We start from the raw sequence: 15,072 nt of genomic DNA on the forward strand, positions 1-15,072 counted from the left end.
GAGAATTTGGATTCAGACTATTTGTTGCCTGGGGAAGGAATTTTTAGAGATTGGAGAGTAGTCTGATGCTTGGTGGATGATAATGTGATATTGAGCTCTCCTGTTGCAAGCACCCCTTGTGAGGGGAGAGAGACTTTCTGTTCTTCATTAGGCAATGACGCTTCCACCTGCCTTGCCCCACCTAGCCTCTCCCAGACTTTGACTTTGAGAACAGCAGTTGGGAAGAGAGGAGTACAGGGATATTTTTAAAAAAGTTTTACAAGTTGTGCTTCTTTGTTTCTCAATTTGATCCTTTTACATGGTTGTGTATGTTTTGTGGTATTTTATGCATTGTGATTTGCTGTTACTTCTGATTGCTAATTCTTTTTTGTGGTCGAATTGTTTAATTTTTATTTGCTGGTGTGCTGGTGTTTAATTTTACTGTTTACTATTAGATTCAGATGGATTGTTGAATGTTGCTTTGTTGTTAACAACAACAACAACAACAACAACAACAACAACAACAACAACAAATTATTTATACCCTGCCCATCTGGCTGGGTTTCCCCAGCCACTCTGGGTAGCTTACAACAGAATATTAAAATGCAATAATCTATTAAACATTAAAAGCTTCCCTAAATAGGGCTGCCTCCAGATGTCTTCTAAAAGTCTGGTTGTTGTTTTTCTCTTTGACATTTGATGTCATTTATTTGATGTAGGTTGTTTATTTTAAAGTTATTGTGACTTTTATATTGGATCAGATGGTTACTATTAAGGTTTGATGTTTTATTATGCTTTTATGTCTTGGAAGAGTGGCTTGGGCAACCCAGCTAGATGGGCAGGGTACAAATGAGATGTTGTTGTTGTTGTTGCGGTGTGGCAGTGGTCCACAAATATTCCCTCACTCTCACCAGGAGGTCAGTGCATCTGGCAGCTGGATGTGAGGTTTGTAGTTGGTACTGGGAGGCAGAGACAGAATAGGGATCTTGCTGGTATACAATCCATCCCACAGCCCAACAATCTCTCTGACTGAGCGGGAAAACACATTCTCTGTTACAGTATTGGAGCCTCCAAGGACATTAGTTCTGGAGCTCTGCGCATTCTGTGCAGCCATTTCGTTGCAGTCAGAATCAGAGGAGCCTGGGATGTATAGAAATAGTGTATAGAAATTTGTGGACAGCTGGATGATCCCCAGCTTCTAATGTGGGCTTAGAGTTGTAGGAGATTAGCAGCCAAACCTAACAAATGTGGGACCCAGGTGGCGCTGTGGGTTAAACCACAGAGTCTAGGGCTTGCTGATCAGAAGGTCGGCGGTTCGAATCCCTGCAACGGGGTGAGCTCCCGTTGCTCAGTCCCAGCTCCTGCCCACCTAGCAGTTCGAAAGCACATCAAAGTGCAAGTAGATAAATAGGGACCGCTCTCACTCAGATATTGAAGGGTGCAGGTAAACGGCGTTTCCATGCACTGCTCTGGTTCACCAGAAGCAGCTTTGTCATGCTGGCCACATGACCCAGAAGCTGTCTGCGGACAAACGCCAGCTCCGTTGGCCTATAGAGCGAGATGAGCGCCGCAACCCCAGAGTCGGACACGACTGGACCTGATGGTCAGGGGCCCCTTTACCCTTTAACAAATGCATATTCTTGCTAACTAGCTTGAGAAGGGGTTAAGTCCACAGAGCTGTATTGCTGATAGGCAGGTGTTCAGACCATACAAATACAGTTGGTAGGGAGGAATCTGTGTGATGTCATTTCCTCTCCTCTCCTGTAGAGTAAGGAGCATACAGTACTTCCTGTCCCCCCCCTCCTCTTCCACCCTGATTGGATGCAAACATGTCTCTGCTTGCTGCAGCTTTTTTTTAAAAAAGATTTTTTTTCAATTTTTCAGAAATATTTTGACATAAATACAATTCAACATTTCCCAACAAATAGATGCTTGTTCCAGCTTTAGGCACATGCCTGAAGCTGGTTATACTGTAAATATCAGTATTTAGCCGCATAGCTGACTTTGCTGTGAACCCATAAAGCAAGTAAATCTTTTATTTTTAAACTTACTGTACAAATTGTTACCTGATTCTTTCTTAAGTGGGGTAAGAAGGGGGAAGCCAGCTTACTCCATAGCTGGACTTGCTCAAAACAAGGTTTTACAATCTGATCCCTATGCTTTTAATTTTGCTGCCAAGGATGAGATTTTAACCCACACACGTGGGTGCCTGGAGGGATAATTTGCAATCAATATATATCCTCTCCTACCCAAAGGAGTTTGACCGGTATACAAATTCTGGGCTTCTTTTCAGCCGAGCCAGTCCTCAAGGAAGCTTGCAAAGAGAAAAACCAAATACCCCACTATTATTAAGCCAGCAAATATTAATGAGCAATTCAAACCTGTTGTCTGTTTTATAGTACATGCCATGGAACAGAAAAGAAGTGAAAGATGCTCAGGAGAGCGTAAGGCTGCTACGTCGTACCGGGAAGGAGTGTATTGAACAGAGGCGTAAGGACATGCAGGATGGAGAAGAGATCCCGTTGGATATTCTCACTCAGATACTGAAGGGTGCAGGTAGACGATGTTCTTTTGTACTTACCACACGTGAGTGTCTCCAACCTTTTTGGGACTGGGAGTGCCACACTGTGGACCCCACAAGTTCATATTTAGCTGCACAAAGTGGTTTACAGCCCTTTGTTTCAACTGAACATACTACAGTGGTGCCTCACAAGACGAATTTAATTCGTTCCACGAGTCAATTCGTTTTGCGGAAAATTCGACTTGCGAATTGCGGTTTCCCATAGGAATGCACTGAAATGTCTTTTTTTGCCCATTGTTGTTGCTTAGTCGTTTAGTCGTGTCCGACTCTTTGTGACTCCATGGACCAGAGCACGCCAGGCACTCCTGTCTTCCACTGCCTTCCGCAGTTTGGTCAAACTCATGTTCGTAGCTTCGAGAACACTGTCCAACCATCTCATCCTCTGTCGTCCCCTTCTCCTTGTGCCCCCCATCTTTTCCAACATCAGGGTCTTTTCCAGAGAGTCTTCTCTTCTCATGAGATGGCCAAAGTATTGGAGCCTCAGCTTCAGGATCTGTCCTTCCAGTGAGCACTCAGGGCTGATTTCCTTCAGAATGGATAGGTTTGATCTTGCAGTCCATGGGACTCTCAAGAGTCTCCTTCAGCACCATAATTCAAAAGCATCAATTCTTCGGCAATCAGCCTTCTTTATGGTCCAGCTCTCACTTCCATACATCACTACTGGGAAAACCATAGTTTTACCTATACGGACCTTTGTCGGCAAGGTGATGTCTCTGCTTTTTAAGATGCTGTCTAGGTTTGTCATTGCTTTTCTCCCAAGAAGCAGGCGTCTTTTAATTTCGTGACTGCTGTCACCATCTGCAGTGATCAAGGAGCCCAAGAAAGTAAAATCTCTCACTGCCTCCATTTCTTCCCCTTCTATTTGCCAGGAGGTGATGGGACCAGTGGCCATGATCTTGATTTTTTTGATGTTGAGCTTCAGACCATATTTTGCGCTCTCCTCTTTCACCCTCATTAAAAGGTTCTTTAATTCCTCCTCACTTTCTGCCATCAAGATTGTGTCATCTGCATACCTGAGGTTGTTGATATTTCTTCCGGCAATCTTAATTCCGGCTTGGGATTCATGTAGTCCAGCCTTTCGCATGATGAATTCTGCATACAAGTTAAATAAGCAGGGAGACAATATACAACCTTGTCGTACTCCTTTCCCAATTTTGAACCAATCAGTTGTTCCATATCCAGTTCTAACTGTAGCTTCTTGTCCCACATAGAGATTAAATTTCAATGCATTCCTATGGGAAACCGTGATTCACAAGATGAATTTTTCGCAAAACGAATTCATCTTGCGAGTCACCATCAGATCGCAAGACACATTCGTTTTGCGAAAAATTTGTCTTGCGAGGCACCACTGTAGTTTCAAGAACATCTTAATTACTCACGATTACGACTGCAGTAACTGAGTATGCAGCCTTCATTGTAATTTCCCTTAGATGTTCATAAGCAAAAGGGGGGTATTTTCTCCCCATCTGTACTGCAGCGAGTAGTACAAGAAGCAATGACGTTTAATTCTAAAGAACTGAGTTTGGCTTGCTTGTTAGGGAAACCACCATAAACAGATATCATCATCATGAGGTTGAATCCTGACAAGACAGAAGTACTGTTTGTGGGGGACAGGAGGTGGGCAAGTGTAGAGGAGTCCCTGGTTCTGAATGGGGTAACTGTGCCCCTGAAGGACCAGGTGCACAGCCTGGGAGTCATTTTGGACTCACAGCTGTCCATGGAGGCGCAGATCAATTCTGTGTCCAGGGCAGCTATCTATCAGCTCCATCTGGTACTCAGGCTGAGACCCTACCTGCCTGCAGACTGTCTCGCCAGAGTGGTGCATGCTCTAGTTATCTCCCGCTTGGACTATTGCAATGCGCTCTACGCGGGGCTACCTTTGAAGGTGACCCGGAAACTACAACTAATCCAGAATGCGGCAGCTAGACTGGTGACTGGGAGCGGCCGCCAAGACCACATAACACCGGTCCTGAAAGATCTACATTTGCTCCCAGTACGTTTCCGAGCACAGTTCAAAGTGTTGGTGCTGATCTTTAAAGCCCTACCTCGGTCCAGTATACCTGAAGGAGCATCTCCACCCCATCATTCTGCTCGGACACTGAGGTCCTCCACCGAGGGCCTTCTGGCGGTTCCCTTGTTGCGAGACCCAAGTTGCAGGGAACCAGGCAGAGGGCCTTCTCGGTGGTGGCGCCCGCCCTGTGGAACACCCTCCCATCAGGTGTCAAAGAGAAAAACAGCTACCAGATTTTTAGAATACATCTGAAGGCAGCCCTGTTTAGGGAGGCTTTTAATGTTTAATAGATTATTTTATTTCATTTTTCTGTTGGAAGCCGCCCAGAGTGGCTGGGGAAACCCAGCCAGAAGGGTGGGGTATAAATAAATAATAAATTATTATTATTATTATTATTATCATCATCATCATCATCATCATCAGAATGTGTTACAGAAGGTGATCATCTGGCCGCTTCATACTAAATTGATAGAAGTCTCCAGGTAGACTCATAAACAGCATAATGCAATAAGCTAAAACTTGGACATAACTAGCTATGAAAAACTAGGACTAGGTCCAATACCTTCCCGCCAACTTCTTGCTATTGTTAGAACACTCCAGGAGTTATACTTCTGCCCAGAAAGGTATGTCAGATTTTGCTCTTTGTTTTCCATTACAGCACAAGACGAGGGCTGCAACAATGAACTGATGTTGGACCATTTTGTCACCTTCTTCATTGCAGGTTTGTAGGTCTGCTGCTCCTTAGATATAATTAAGAAGATCAGCCATCCAGAACTTCTGGTATGTTTAGCCAATGCAGATAAAAATAGTATTGAGCATAGCTGTCAAGTTTTCCCTTTTCTCGCGAGGAAGCCTATTCAGCATAAGGGAATTTCCCTTTAAAAAAGGGAGAACTTGACAGCTAAGGATTTCACACAGATTTTTTTCTGGAGCTGACTGTACCAACTGGATTCATATCTTGATGTGAATAATAATAATAATAATACTGTACCTATTTCTATCCAGGGTCAGTCGCTGTTGTGCCTGACAAGTTTGTAAGAAACAACTTTGAAACTTTGCATTGCTTCCAGCCTTGGCGAACTGCATTCATGTGTCAAGGGGTGTGCTGCTTTCAGATTCACCTCTCACTCAAGTTTAGCTTTTTACCAGATGGACTGAAAGTCGGTTTTATTAGTGGGTGGAGGAAGAAGAGAAGGAAGCTGGCCAGCACTGGAGATGTGCTGGAGCAGAGATGCTTACCTAACCTCCCAGCAGGTGAGTCGTTGCTGCTTACTGGGAAGGGTGAGGTGGCGACCAGGTCAGCAAGCTGCAAAAGCACCAGTGGAACCAATCTGATTCTCCTGCTGGTGGATTTGCACTGTGTTGCTCTGCTCAGTTCCTTGCCCCATCTCTTCCAGGTAAGCAGCAACAGCTCACCTGCCAGGAGGTCAGGTAAGCATCTTCACACACAAACCCCCAGAGCTGCTCACATAGCAGCAGGCTAAACTATCACTCGGATTCCACCAGGAGACACTGTTCCATCTCCAGAAATCAGCCTTTGGAAAAAGAAAATATAATAATCTCATATTTTGCTGCTTGTTTCTGTTGGAAAGTAAGTTCCTGCCATTATGCACGAGCCACGTTAATCAGGGCTTCTATCTTTTATCAGAAGACTAATTCCGATCTATATGGAACAACTGATTGGTTCAAAATTGGGAAAGGAGTACGACAAGGCTGTATATTGTCTCCCTGCTTATTTAACTTATATGCAGAATTCAGCATGCAAAAGGCAGGACTGGGTGAATCCCAAACCGGAATTAAGATTGCCGGAAGAAATATCAACAACCTCAGATATGCTGATGACACAAACTTGATGGCAGAAAGTGAGGAGGAATTAAAGAACCTTTTAATGAGGGTGAAAGAGGAGAGCGCAAAATATGGTCTGAAGCTCAACATCAAAAAAACTAAGATCATGGCCACTGGTCCCATCACCTCCTGGCAAATAGAAGGGGAAGAAATGGAGGCAGTGAGAGATTTTACTTTCTTGGGCTCCTTGATCACTGCAGATGGTGACAGCAGTCACAAAATTAAAAGACGCCTGCTTCTTGGGAGAAAAGCAATGACAAACCTAGACAGCATCTTAAAAAGCAGAGACATCACCTTGCCGACAAAGGTCCGTATAGGTAAAACTATGGTTTTCCCAGTAGTGATGTATGGAAGTGAGAGCTGGACCATAAAGAAGGCTGATCGCCGAAGAATTGATGCTTTCGAATTATGGTGCTGGAGGAGACTCTTGAGAGCCTCATGGACTGCAAGAAGATCAAACCTATCCATTCTGAAGGAAATCAGCCCTGAGTGCAACTGGAAGGACAGATCCCGAAGCTGAGGCTCCAATACTTTGGCCAGCTTATGAGAAGAGAAGACTCCCTGGAAAAGACCCTGATGTTGGGAAATATTGAGGGCACAAGGAGAAGGGGACGACAGAGGACGAGATGGTTGGACAGTGTTCTCGAAGCTACGAATATGAGTTTGACCAAACTGCGGGAGGTACTGGAAGACAGGAGTGCCTGGCGTGCTCTGGTCCATGGGGTCACAAAGAGGCACACAAGACTAAACGAGTCAACAATTCCAATTTTATAGTTTGCTTCCTACCACACTCTGTCATGTTCTGTGGTGTAGAGCCAGTGTGGTGTAGTGTTAAGAGTGGTGGACTAGTAATCTGGTGAACCGGGTTCGCTTCCCTGCTCCTCCACATGCAGCTGCTGGGTGACCTTGGGCTAATCACACTTCTCTGAAGTCTCTCAGCCTCACTCACCTCACAGAGTGTTTGTTGTAGGGGAGGAAGGGAAAAGAAGATTGTTAGCCGCTTTGAGACTCCTTAGGGTAGTGATAAAGCGGGATATCAAATCCAAACTCTTCTTCTTCTTCTTCATCCTGCAGGTCACGACACCTCTACTACCCAGTTAAGTTTCACCATAATGGAGCTGTCACGAAACCCTGAGATAGTTGCAAAGTAGGTGAACAGTTCGTCTCTCCATTTGTCCATGCTGGTAGTTTTACGAAGTTATAGCTTTTCACTTTTTAGAATATTTGAGACTGGGGAGGCGAGTTCACACAATTTTTCCATTCAGACCAGCACTCACTGCATGCGAACAAACGTAATGTGAGGAAACTGTGGCTATAGAGTAGTGGATGTAGAGGTGAAGTACTTAATATCTACTAAAAATCTGGGGATCTTGACAATATTGGCAAGTACCCAAGTTCAGGTGCATAAGATGTGTGGGTAAAGATATGGTCCTAAGGCGTCTATGTACGAATTTGTACAAATGCTCCACGCAGGCCACCATTCTATTTTTCTGACTGCAAAGGAGAGGTTGCCAATGAAATCTTCTGATTCACAGACTTCAGGCTGAAGTAGACAATGTCATTGGTGTGAAGAGAGACATCGCCTATGAAGATCTTGGGAAGCTCCAGTACTTATCTCAGGTACACTTGGAGAACAAATGCAATGATAAATTGTATTTGAAAAAGAAAAAGAAGAAGGAGCAAAGGCACAAGTAACCCAATGCTGCTCTCAACCCTTTTGGCTCAGCAATCACTAGTGAGATTAGGGACTCCTTCTGACGATCTGTTTATTCAGCATTTATCCAGATTTGTCTGAACAAAGCTTATGACGCAGTTCAGTTTTTATTGAGCATTCGTTCCCATTTGTTTACAGGTTGGTTCTATGTCAATGAGCATTCATCCTGAATTGCTTGCAGGGTGTTTACCTGTCTTCCCGTTAATCATTCATTCATCCCAATACATTTGTCTGTAACTTTCCAAACCAGAGGTGAGTTCCCGGTCAAAGGCAACGAGCCGGGCTTGAGGGTCAGTGCCCTGGAGGTTCTAACTTGCATTGAACTCTGCCCATCCTCAGCCACCCATCCCATCCGTTTCTCCTTTCCTGCCCTGGCAACTGGCAGCAGCAGGAGCAGGGCAGTGTCAGGAAGCCGGCCCGCCATGGCACCCACCACCTGAGAGGTGCCGGAGCTATGCTCCAGCATGCCCTGGCTGAAAAAAACAAACCCTGGTTTGAAAAGCAGATGAGCAACCCTGGCTGTGGTGGTGCAAAAGACATTTCTTCCAGTTCTCAAGAATTATAAGACTTTTCTTACTGGTGGGGAACTAAGGCTAAGGGAAATATACTTGCTGAAAACCACCAAGCAGGTTTGAGCATGAGCTGGAGACGAAACTCAAACGTGTTTGGTTTCCAGCTGAAAGCCCACCCTTCCTATCTCTCAAATCACCATAGCTGTTAAGTAAAGAAGTCCCTTTACCAGCATGGTGGAATTGTGGCTCAAGCCATTGTTATTATCCCAGGTTCTCAAGGAAACCTTGCGCTTATACTCCCCGGTTCCCATTGTTCCTCGCTGGACAGGGAAGGAAACCATCGTTGAAGGAGTCAGAATTCCAGCAAACACAACTCTGATGGTGAGTCTGTCAAATGGACTGTGGTGAATGCTTCTCTCAAAAATATTGGCCTTCAGCACCAAACCTCCCAGATCCCCTGATGACATGTCTGCATTAATTTTTGTTTAAGTAAATCTGGGGCAGCATTATGTGCCATAGTTGTGAGCATAGCTGCCAAGTCTCCCGTATTCCCCGGGAAACCCCCATTTTCCCAGCTGAAAAAACGGATTCCCCCCCCCCCCCGGTTTATTCTGGCGCGACGGCCATTTTGGAACTGGGCGGAGCATACTCAGAAGCGACTTTTGATGCAGCTCTGCCCAGTTCCAAAATGGCTAAAGTGCGACTTCTGGCGCGGCGGCCATTTTGGAACTGGGCAAAGCAGCATCAAAAGTCGCTTCTGAGCATGCTCCACCCAGTTCCAAAATGGCGACAGCACTACTTCCGGTCTGCTACTTCCGGTCCAGTCCCTTATTTCTCAGACAGGAACTTGGCAGGTATTGTTATGAGGGAAGAACACAAGGAAGCTGCAGAAGTCTAGTAGAAGCAGTCACAAAATTGAGCATGCTCACAATCTCATCTTGAAAGTTCCCTCCCTTTTATACCTTAAAAAAAAAAGCAATTTCCAAGCCCTTATGGTGGCAAAGATTTGCTTAAAAATATGTGGCCCAGTGGAAATCACAGAAGCCAGCGGAGTGGCTGAGGTTACTAAGAATTCCAGGCGCCAGAAAGCAAGTTTAAGTCTGGGTGCTCTGTGTAGTCTTGCCCACATGCCTACCAAATCCAGAATCCAAACCGCTGCCTTAGTAGCACTGAAGTGACCTCCCAAGGGCAAAAGCCTGGGCAGTGTGTATGGACCAATGCATACCTAGATTAGTTGCCTTGAGACCCAGTGTGGTGTAGTGGTTAAGAGCTTCTTCTACAAGGCACCATCCAACTGCCTTAGGGACTCCACTCCGGATTTGTGTAAAAACAGGTCTTAAGCATCTACATTACAAATTTTCTAAAGAAACACTTTTGCCTTTGGGCCGCTAGGTGGCAACCAAATAAACATGTCTTTATAATAATGAATACGGTCTCAAATCCTCACCAAATGTTTCATTCCGAAAAGTAATATAACACCCCCCCCACTTCTTTTCAATAAGCTTGTTCTCGGACAAGATGCTTTTCCTTGATTGGGTATAATATGTTGACTAATAAATTATGGCACATCCCATATTCTAAAAAAAACCCAAACCCTATTCAGATAGAATATGTGAGGATTCTTTACCCCACTAAACAGGTGTTGACATATCAGCTGAGATCCAAAGGACAAGGATCATTTCTGTATCCGCATTGTCAACATATGTTTTCAACAATATTAAGAGTATATTTATCAGATTCATTCTTAATTCAAAACCTGCAATTTCTTTAATGCATTCCACCACTGAACACCGGACATTTTGGATTTTGCAGTATTTTTAAAAAAAATGTAAATATTTTTTACTTAATTAATGGATTGATTAATACACCGCCCCTCATCTGAAGATCACAGGGTGGTTTGCAACATAAAAATAGAAAATGAAAACAAAAAATACATAAATAGTCTGGCATGTGGGTGCTTTAGTTGAGAGGTGCTCAGATGCCATTGGAGGATGAATGCAAGGTCTAAATAATTCTCTTTCAGATTCATAGATATCAGTGTTTTGTTTATCTCCAAACATTTGCTTTCTGCTTTCTCCAACACACACCTGTGACTATTTCAGCCATGTGTCAAAACAGCACCATGAGTTCAATTTTATATTAGGGATTGAATTAAATTTAAAAACATTTCCAGCTAATGCTGATATAAATGTAGTAGATGTGACTTCAGGGCATATGTAGGAACGACCAGGAAGTGATAACACCATTTCATTAAAACCGTGATATGAGGGTGTGATGTGCAGCTGCCTCTTGCTGTGAATGACAAATGTTTTTGCAGCTTGCTTTGCATTTATTTACAAGTGCAAATGATTTTCTCCTCTCTTGCCAGTTTAGTCAATATGTCATGGGACGCATGAAAAGGTTTTTCAAAGACCCGCTTATCTTCAATCCTGACCGGTTTAGCAAAGACCAACCAATGTAAGTTTCTGTTGCAGCATTTTAAGGGAAATTGTGCTAAACGTTCTTTCATTTGTTTGCTTTGGGCTGTATCCAACAAATGCATCCTGTCAATTCCAGAAATTTCAGTTTTTTGCAGTGGGACTTTCCCTTGCTTTCCTCTTCAAATCTGCTAGGGATTGGAGGAATCCCTAGAACAGATTTAGTGGATGCACACAGGGAGAAGAAGCAGCGAAAGTTGGTTGGTACAATCAGAAATCCTTGTTTTGAGAGGGCACAGTCTTTAATGCTATATGCTGGATACAACTCTCTAATACAATGCATATTGTCTAGTCAATGTTAGAAACTTGGTGAATGTTGACATTCTTAGGTAATTCTTAGGATTTTAGGAGACATGCTGGAAAATGTCAGAACAAATTATAACATGAAGCTCATTTGAATGGCCTGTATGGATAATTGGGAATACATATGACTTTGGAACATGCAGTTGAAGTGGCCAGCTGGCATTAAATTTACTCCTAAATTGAAAGGTTATATATATATATATATATATATATATATATATATATATATACACATTTCCTCCTGGGTTTCTTAATTGCATAGGATTACCAGCAAATGTACATTCACATAATTCTGATGCTACGATTACTTGGTTCCCAGAAGAAAAATGGACTGCTTTTTTTTACTTTAAAAGTAGCTTGGTCTGCAGAAATTAACATGTGAGCTTTTCACAACATAGAGTATTATCAATCGGTCTCTGTGTTAAGTTGCTTTTAAGTACAAAGGAGCCCAAGACGCTGCCTGGGCAAGACATATACAAGCAATGCTGACACAAAAAATATACACTAAGTAGAATAGAAGCATTGCCACCCCACCCCACCCCACTCACCATGCCCCCCTCCACCTCTTTCCCCCTTTTCTTCCTAATGTAACACTAATGTCTCAACAAATGAAACTGATCTGTAGAAAGTGTATCTTGAAAAAAGAGACATTGCACATACTTTTGTTAACCAAGAAATCTTTATAAAAATATGTTTAAAAAGGGGGAAAAAGTACAAAAAAGAAATGAAAAAGGAGGCTGTAAAAATGATTGCCATTGCTGTACCGAAAAAGTGGATCAGGTATGCTCTGTAAATCAAAACTCCTAAGCAGATGGAGTGAAGGCAAGGTTGCACTGAAGCCATTGCTAAGGACGCTGTCCATACAAAACCATTTCAATAACTCTTATCTTGAGATTCCTGCATTGCAATTCTATGATTTTCTCTCTCTTTATTGATTTTTTAGGCCATACTTTTCCTACTTCCCATTTTCCCTGGGAGCTCATACCTGTATCGGGCAGCTATTTTCACAGGTAAGGCTGTGACCGTTAGGATTTCCAAGTCCCCTCTTAAGTGGCACCACTTGCCCTTTTAAAAAGCCCAGGGCACCAACAGGTGGTGCAGCTACGGGCACCACCTTGGAGGTTTCTAAGCAGAGGTTAGATGGCCATCTGTCATGGATGCTTTAGCATTGCCGGGGGGGGGGCTGGAGTAGATGACCCTCGGGGCAGGTCCGGCTCTAGGGGTAGTCCCGGTGGCGTGGGGCGCTGGGGCTGGCAGGGGGGCGCTGTGCAGCAGAGCCGCGCGGAAACCATGCTGCACACTGCGCCCGCCCACCAGGGCGGGGGCACCGGAGCAATCTCCACGCCACAGCACCAGGGCGCCTGACCTGCTTGAGACGGCCCTGCCTCGGGGTCCTTTCCAACTCTGCAATATTCTGTGATTTTACCTTGCTGCTCCAGGAGCCTCGGCAAAAGGACTGGTGGAATAGCAGGGTACGATGTGTAATACGGTAGTTTCAGAAATGGTGTCCCACAGCCCAGCCTTCCCCAGCTGGTTGGAAATTATATACGTACAGTGGTACCTCTACTTACGAATTTAATGCGTTCCGAACGCACATTTGTAAGTCAAAAAAAAATGTAAGTAGAATCCCATAGGAATGCATTGGGAGAAAAAATTCGTAAGTCAAAGCAACCCTATCTAAAAATTCGTAAGTAGAAAAAATCCTATCTAAACCACATCCAAGATGGCAGACGGAGCTCCATTCGTAAGTAGAGTTATTCGTAAGTAGAGGTACCACTGTATAGATTTTTCAAAAGTCTGTATCACTTATGGGCCTGTAATTTTTTTTAAAAAAAAATGAGTCAAATAAAAACAAACTATTAATTTTTTTTCAGCGCTCACGATTTCTTAGTCCAATAGATTTTTATTTATTTATTTAATGGCTGAATTTAATCCTGTATTTTGAACAAGCCTAGAATAAGCATTTGCACTTATCTGGAGATAAGTGTTCAACTGTGTCAGAATGGCAAGAGCTTTCATTCATTCATTCATCATTCATTGTTTTTATCACAGATGGAGGCTAAAGTGGTGATGGCCAAATTTCTGCAGAGGTTTGAATTCCAGCTGGTCCCACCGCAGAGCTTTAAAATTATGGACACAACATCGCTGAAGCCATTAGATGGCTTAGTATGCAGACTGAGACAACGCCGCCAGCTTCGCTGTGAAGGAAATTAAATAACCGGCAGTAGGATATTGTCATTCGCAGCTTGAATTCCTACTGGTCAGAAACATGGGTCGGGAAATATAATTATGGCATGCTAATCACAGTGGCTTTTACATTTTAAAGTCACGTTCAACCACCATATAAGGGCTTCTGTATTGTTGCAATATCACCAAGTAAATGATGTGTTTATAAATGATAAAAAAGTAGGTTTTGAAGGCAAAAGGTCCAAATTTCAAATAGTATTGTTGGAAGGCAGGACAAAATTGTTGTCAAAAATGTATGATTTGTTGTTAGAATGGTATATGAAGGATGAACTGTCAAAAGATGTGATGATAAAATGGGCAAAAGATTTTGGGTATAATATTGACTATGATGCGTGGTTGAAGTTGTGGAATCAAACATTGAAATTTACTGCATGTACTGCCCTGAAAGAGAATGTCTTGAAGATGTTGTACAGATGGTATTTAACACCAGTAAAATTAGCCAAGATGTATAGGATGAGTGGTAAAACATGCTGGAAATGTAAAGAGAAGGATGGTGAATTTTATCATATGTGGTGGACATGCGAAAAAGTTAAAAGATTTTGGGAAATGATGTACAATGAACTGAAAAAGATTCTTAAATATACCTTTCCCACCAAAACCTGAAGCTTTTCTATTAGGACTTATAGGACAGGAGATTGTGAAAGGAGATCAAGTATTATTTATGTATGCAACAACCGTGGCTAGGACTTCGTTAGCCCAAAAATGGAAAACTCAGGAGTTACCGAGGATTGAAGAGTGGCAGACAAAAATGATGGATTATGCAGAATTAGCAAGACTGACTAGCAGGATCCGAAACCAGGGAGAGTCAAAGTTCCAAAAGGACTGGAGTAAATTTGTGGACTATATGGAAAAGAACTGTAGAAGTTTAAAGACACTTGCAGGACTGAAATAAATCCTACAAATTGACTTTAAATAGAAGGAATAAAGAAACTGCAAGACAGGAATGGACAAAAAAACCGACTGAGGGGGAGGAAGGGAAGTCAAAGCTCGGCAGAGCAAAGAAAATTGTAATAATTGATAAGATGTTTAGAAGAACAATTTTGTGTTTAGTATGTTTATGTTGTGTTTGTTGTTGCTTGTTTTGTTTGTTATGTTATTGTTTAAATGTGTTTAATTGGAAAATTTAATAAAATGTCTTTTTAAAAAATAAATAAATAAATAAAGGCTTCTGTATTAAAACTCAGTGGCTGCTTTTCACTTACAGTATATGGTTGTTACTGAACAAGCGCTGAACGGAACTCCTGGAACTTTCCACTGCAGATACTTTTACTGCTGAAGATGCAATCTGCTCTCTCTCTCTCTCTTTGCCATGTGATCAAAGCTTCTGTAATTTCAGCTAGACCTCAGAAAGCACCCAGAAATGCAGCCCAGACCACAGTTTAAGAACTTACCCTAGTGATTCC

The 15,072-nt window shown here is 42.9% G+C and overlaps 1 protein-coding gene across 4 annotated transcripts in view; it reads left to right on the forward strand.

Annotated features, from left to right (window-relative positions):
• The window catches only part of LOC118080655 (cholesterol 24-hydroxylase), a 28,675-nt gene extending 13,823 nt beyond the window's left edge, over window positions 1–14,852 (forward strand). For all 4 annotated transcript variants that reach the window (XM_060271925.2, XM_060271924.2, XM_060271923.2 and 1 more), the window contains 8 exons: window positions 2,379–2,535; window positions 5,230–5,292; window positions 7,491–7,563; window positions 7,952–8,036; window positions 8,913–9,023; window positions 11,011–11,099; window positions 12,366–12,432; window positions 13,475–14,852. In XM_060271925.2, the coding sequence (XP_060127908.2) occupies window positions 2,379–2,535; window positions 5,230–5,292; window positions 7,491–7,563; window positions 7,952–8,036; window positions 8,913–9,023; window positions 11,011–11,099; window positions 12,366–12,432; window positions 13,475–13,636 (807 nt within the window). In that variant the 3' untranslated portion in view covers window positions 13,637–14,852. The remainder of the gene's footprint in view (window positions 1–2,378; window positions 2,536–5,229; window positions 5,293–7,490; window positions 7,564–7,951; window positions 8,037–8,912; window positions 9,024–11,010; window positions 11,100–12,365; window positions 12,433–13,474) is intronic.
• Window positions 14,853–15,072: the final 220 nt, after the last annotated feature.

The sequence above is a fragment of the Zootoca vivipara genome, chromosome 1 (assembly GCF_965207765.1).
Source record: "Zootoca vivipara chromosome 1, rZooViv2.hap1.1, whole genome shotgun sequence".
Lineage (NCBI taxonomy): Eukaryota > Metazoa > Chordata > Lepidosauria > Squamata > Lacertidae > Zootoca > Zootoca vivipara.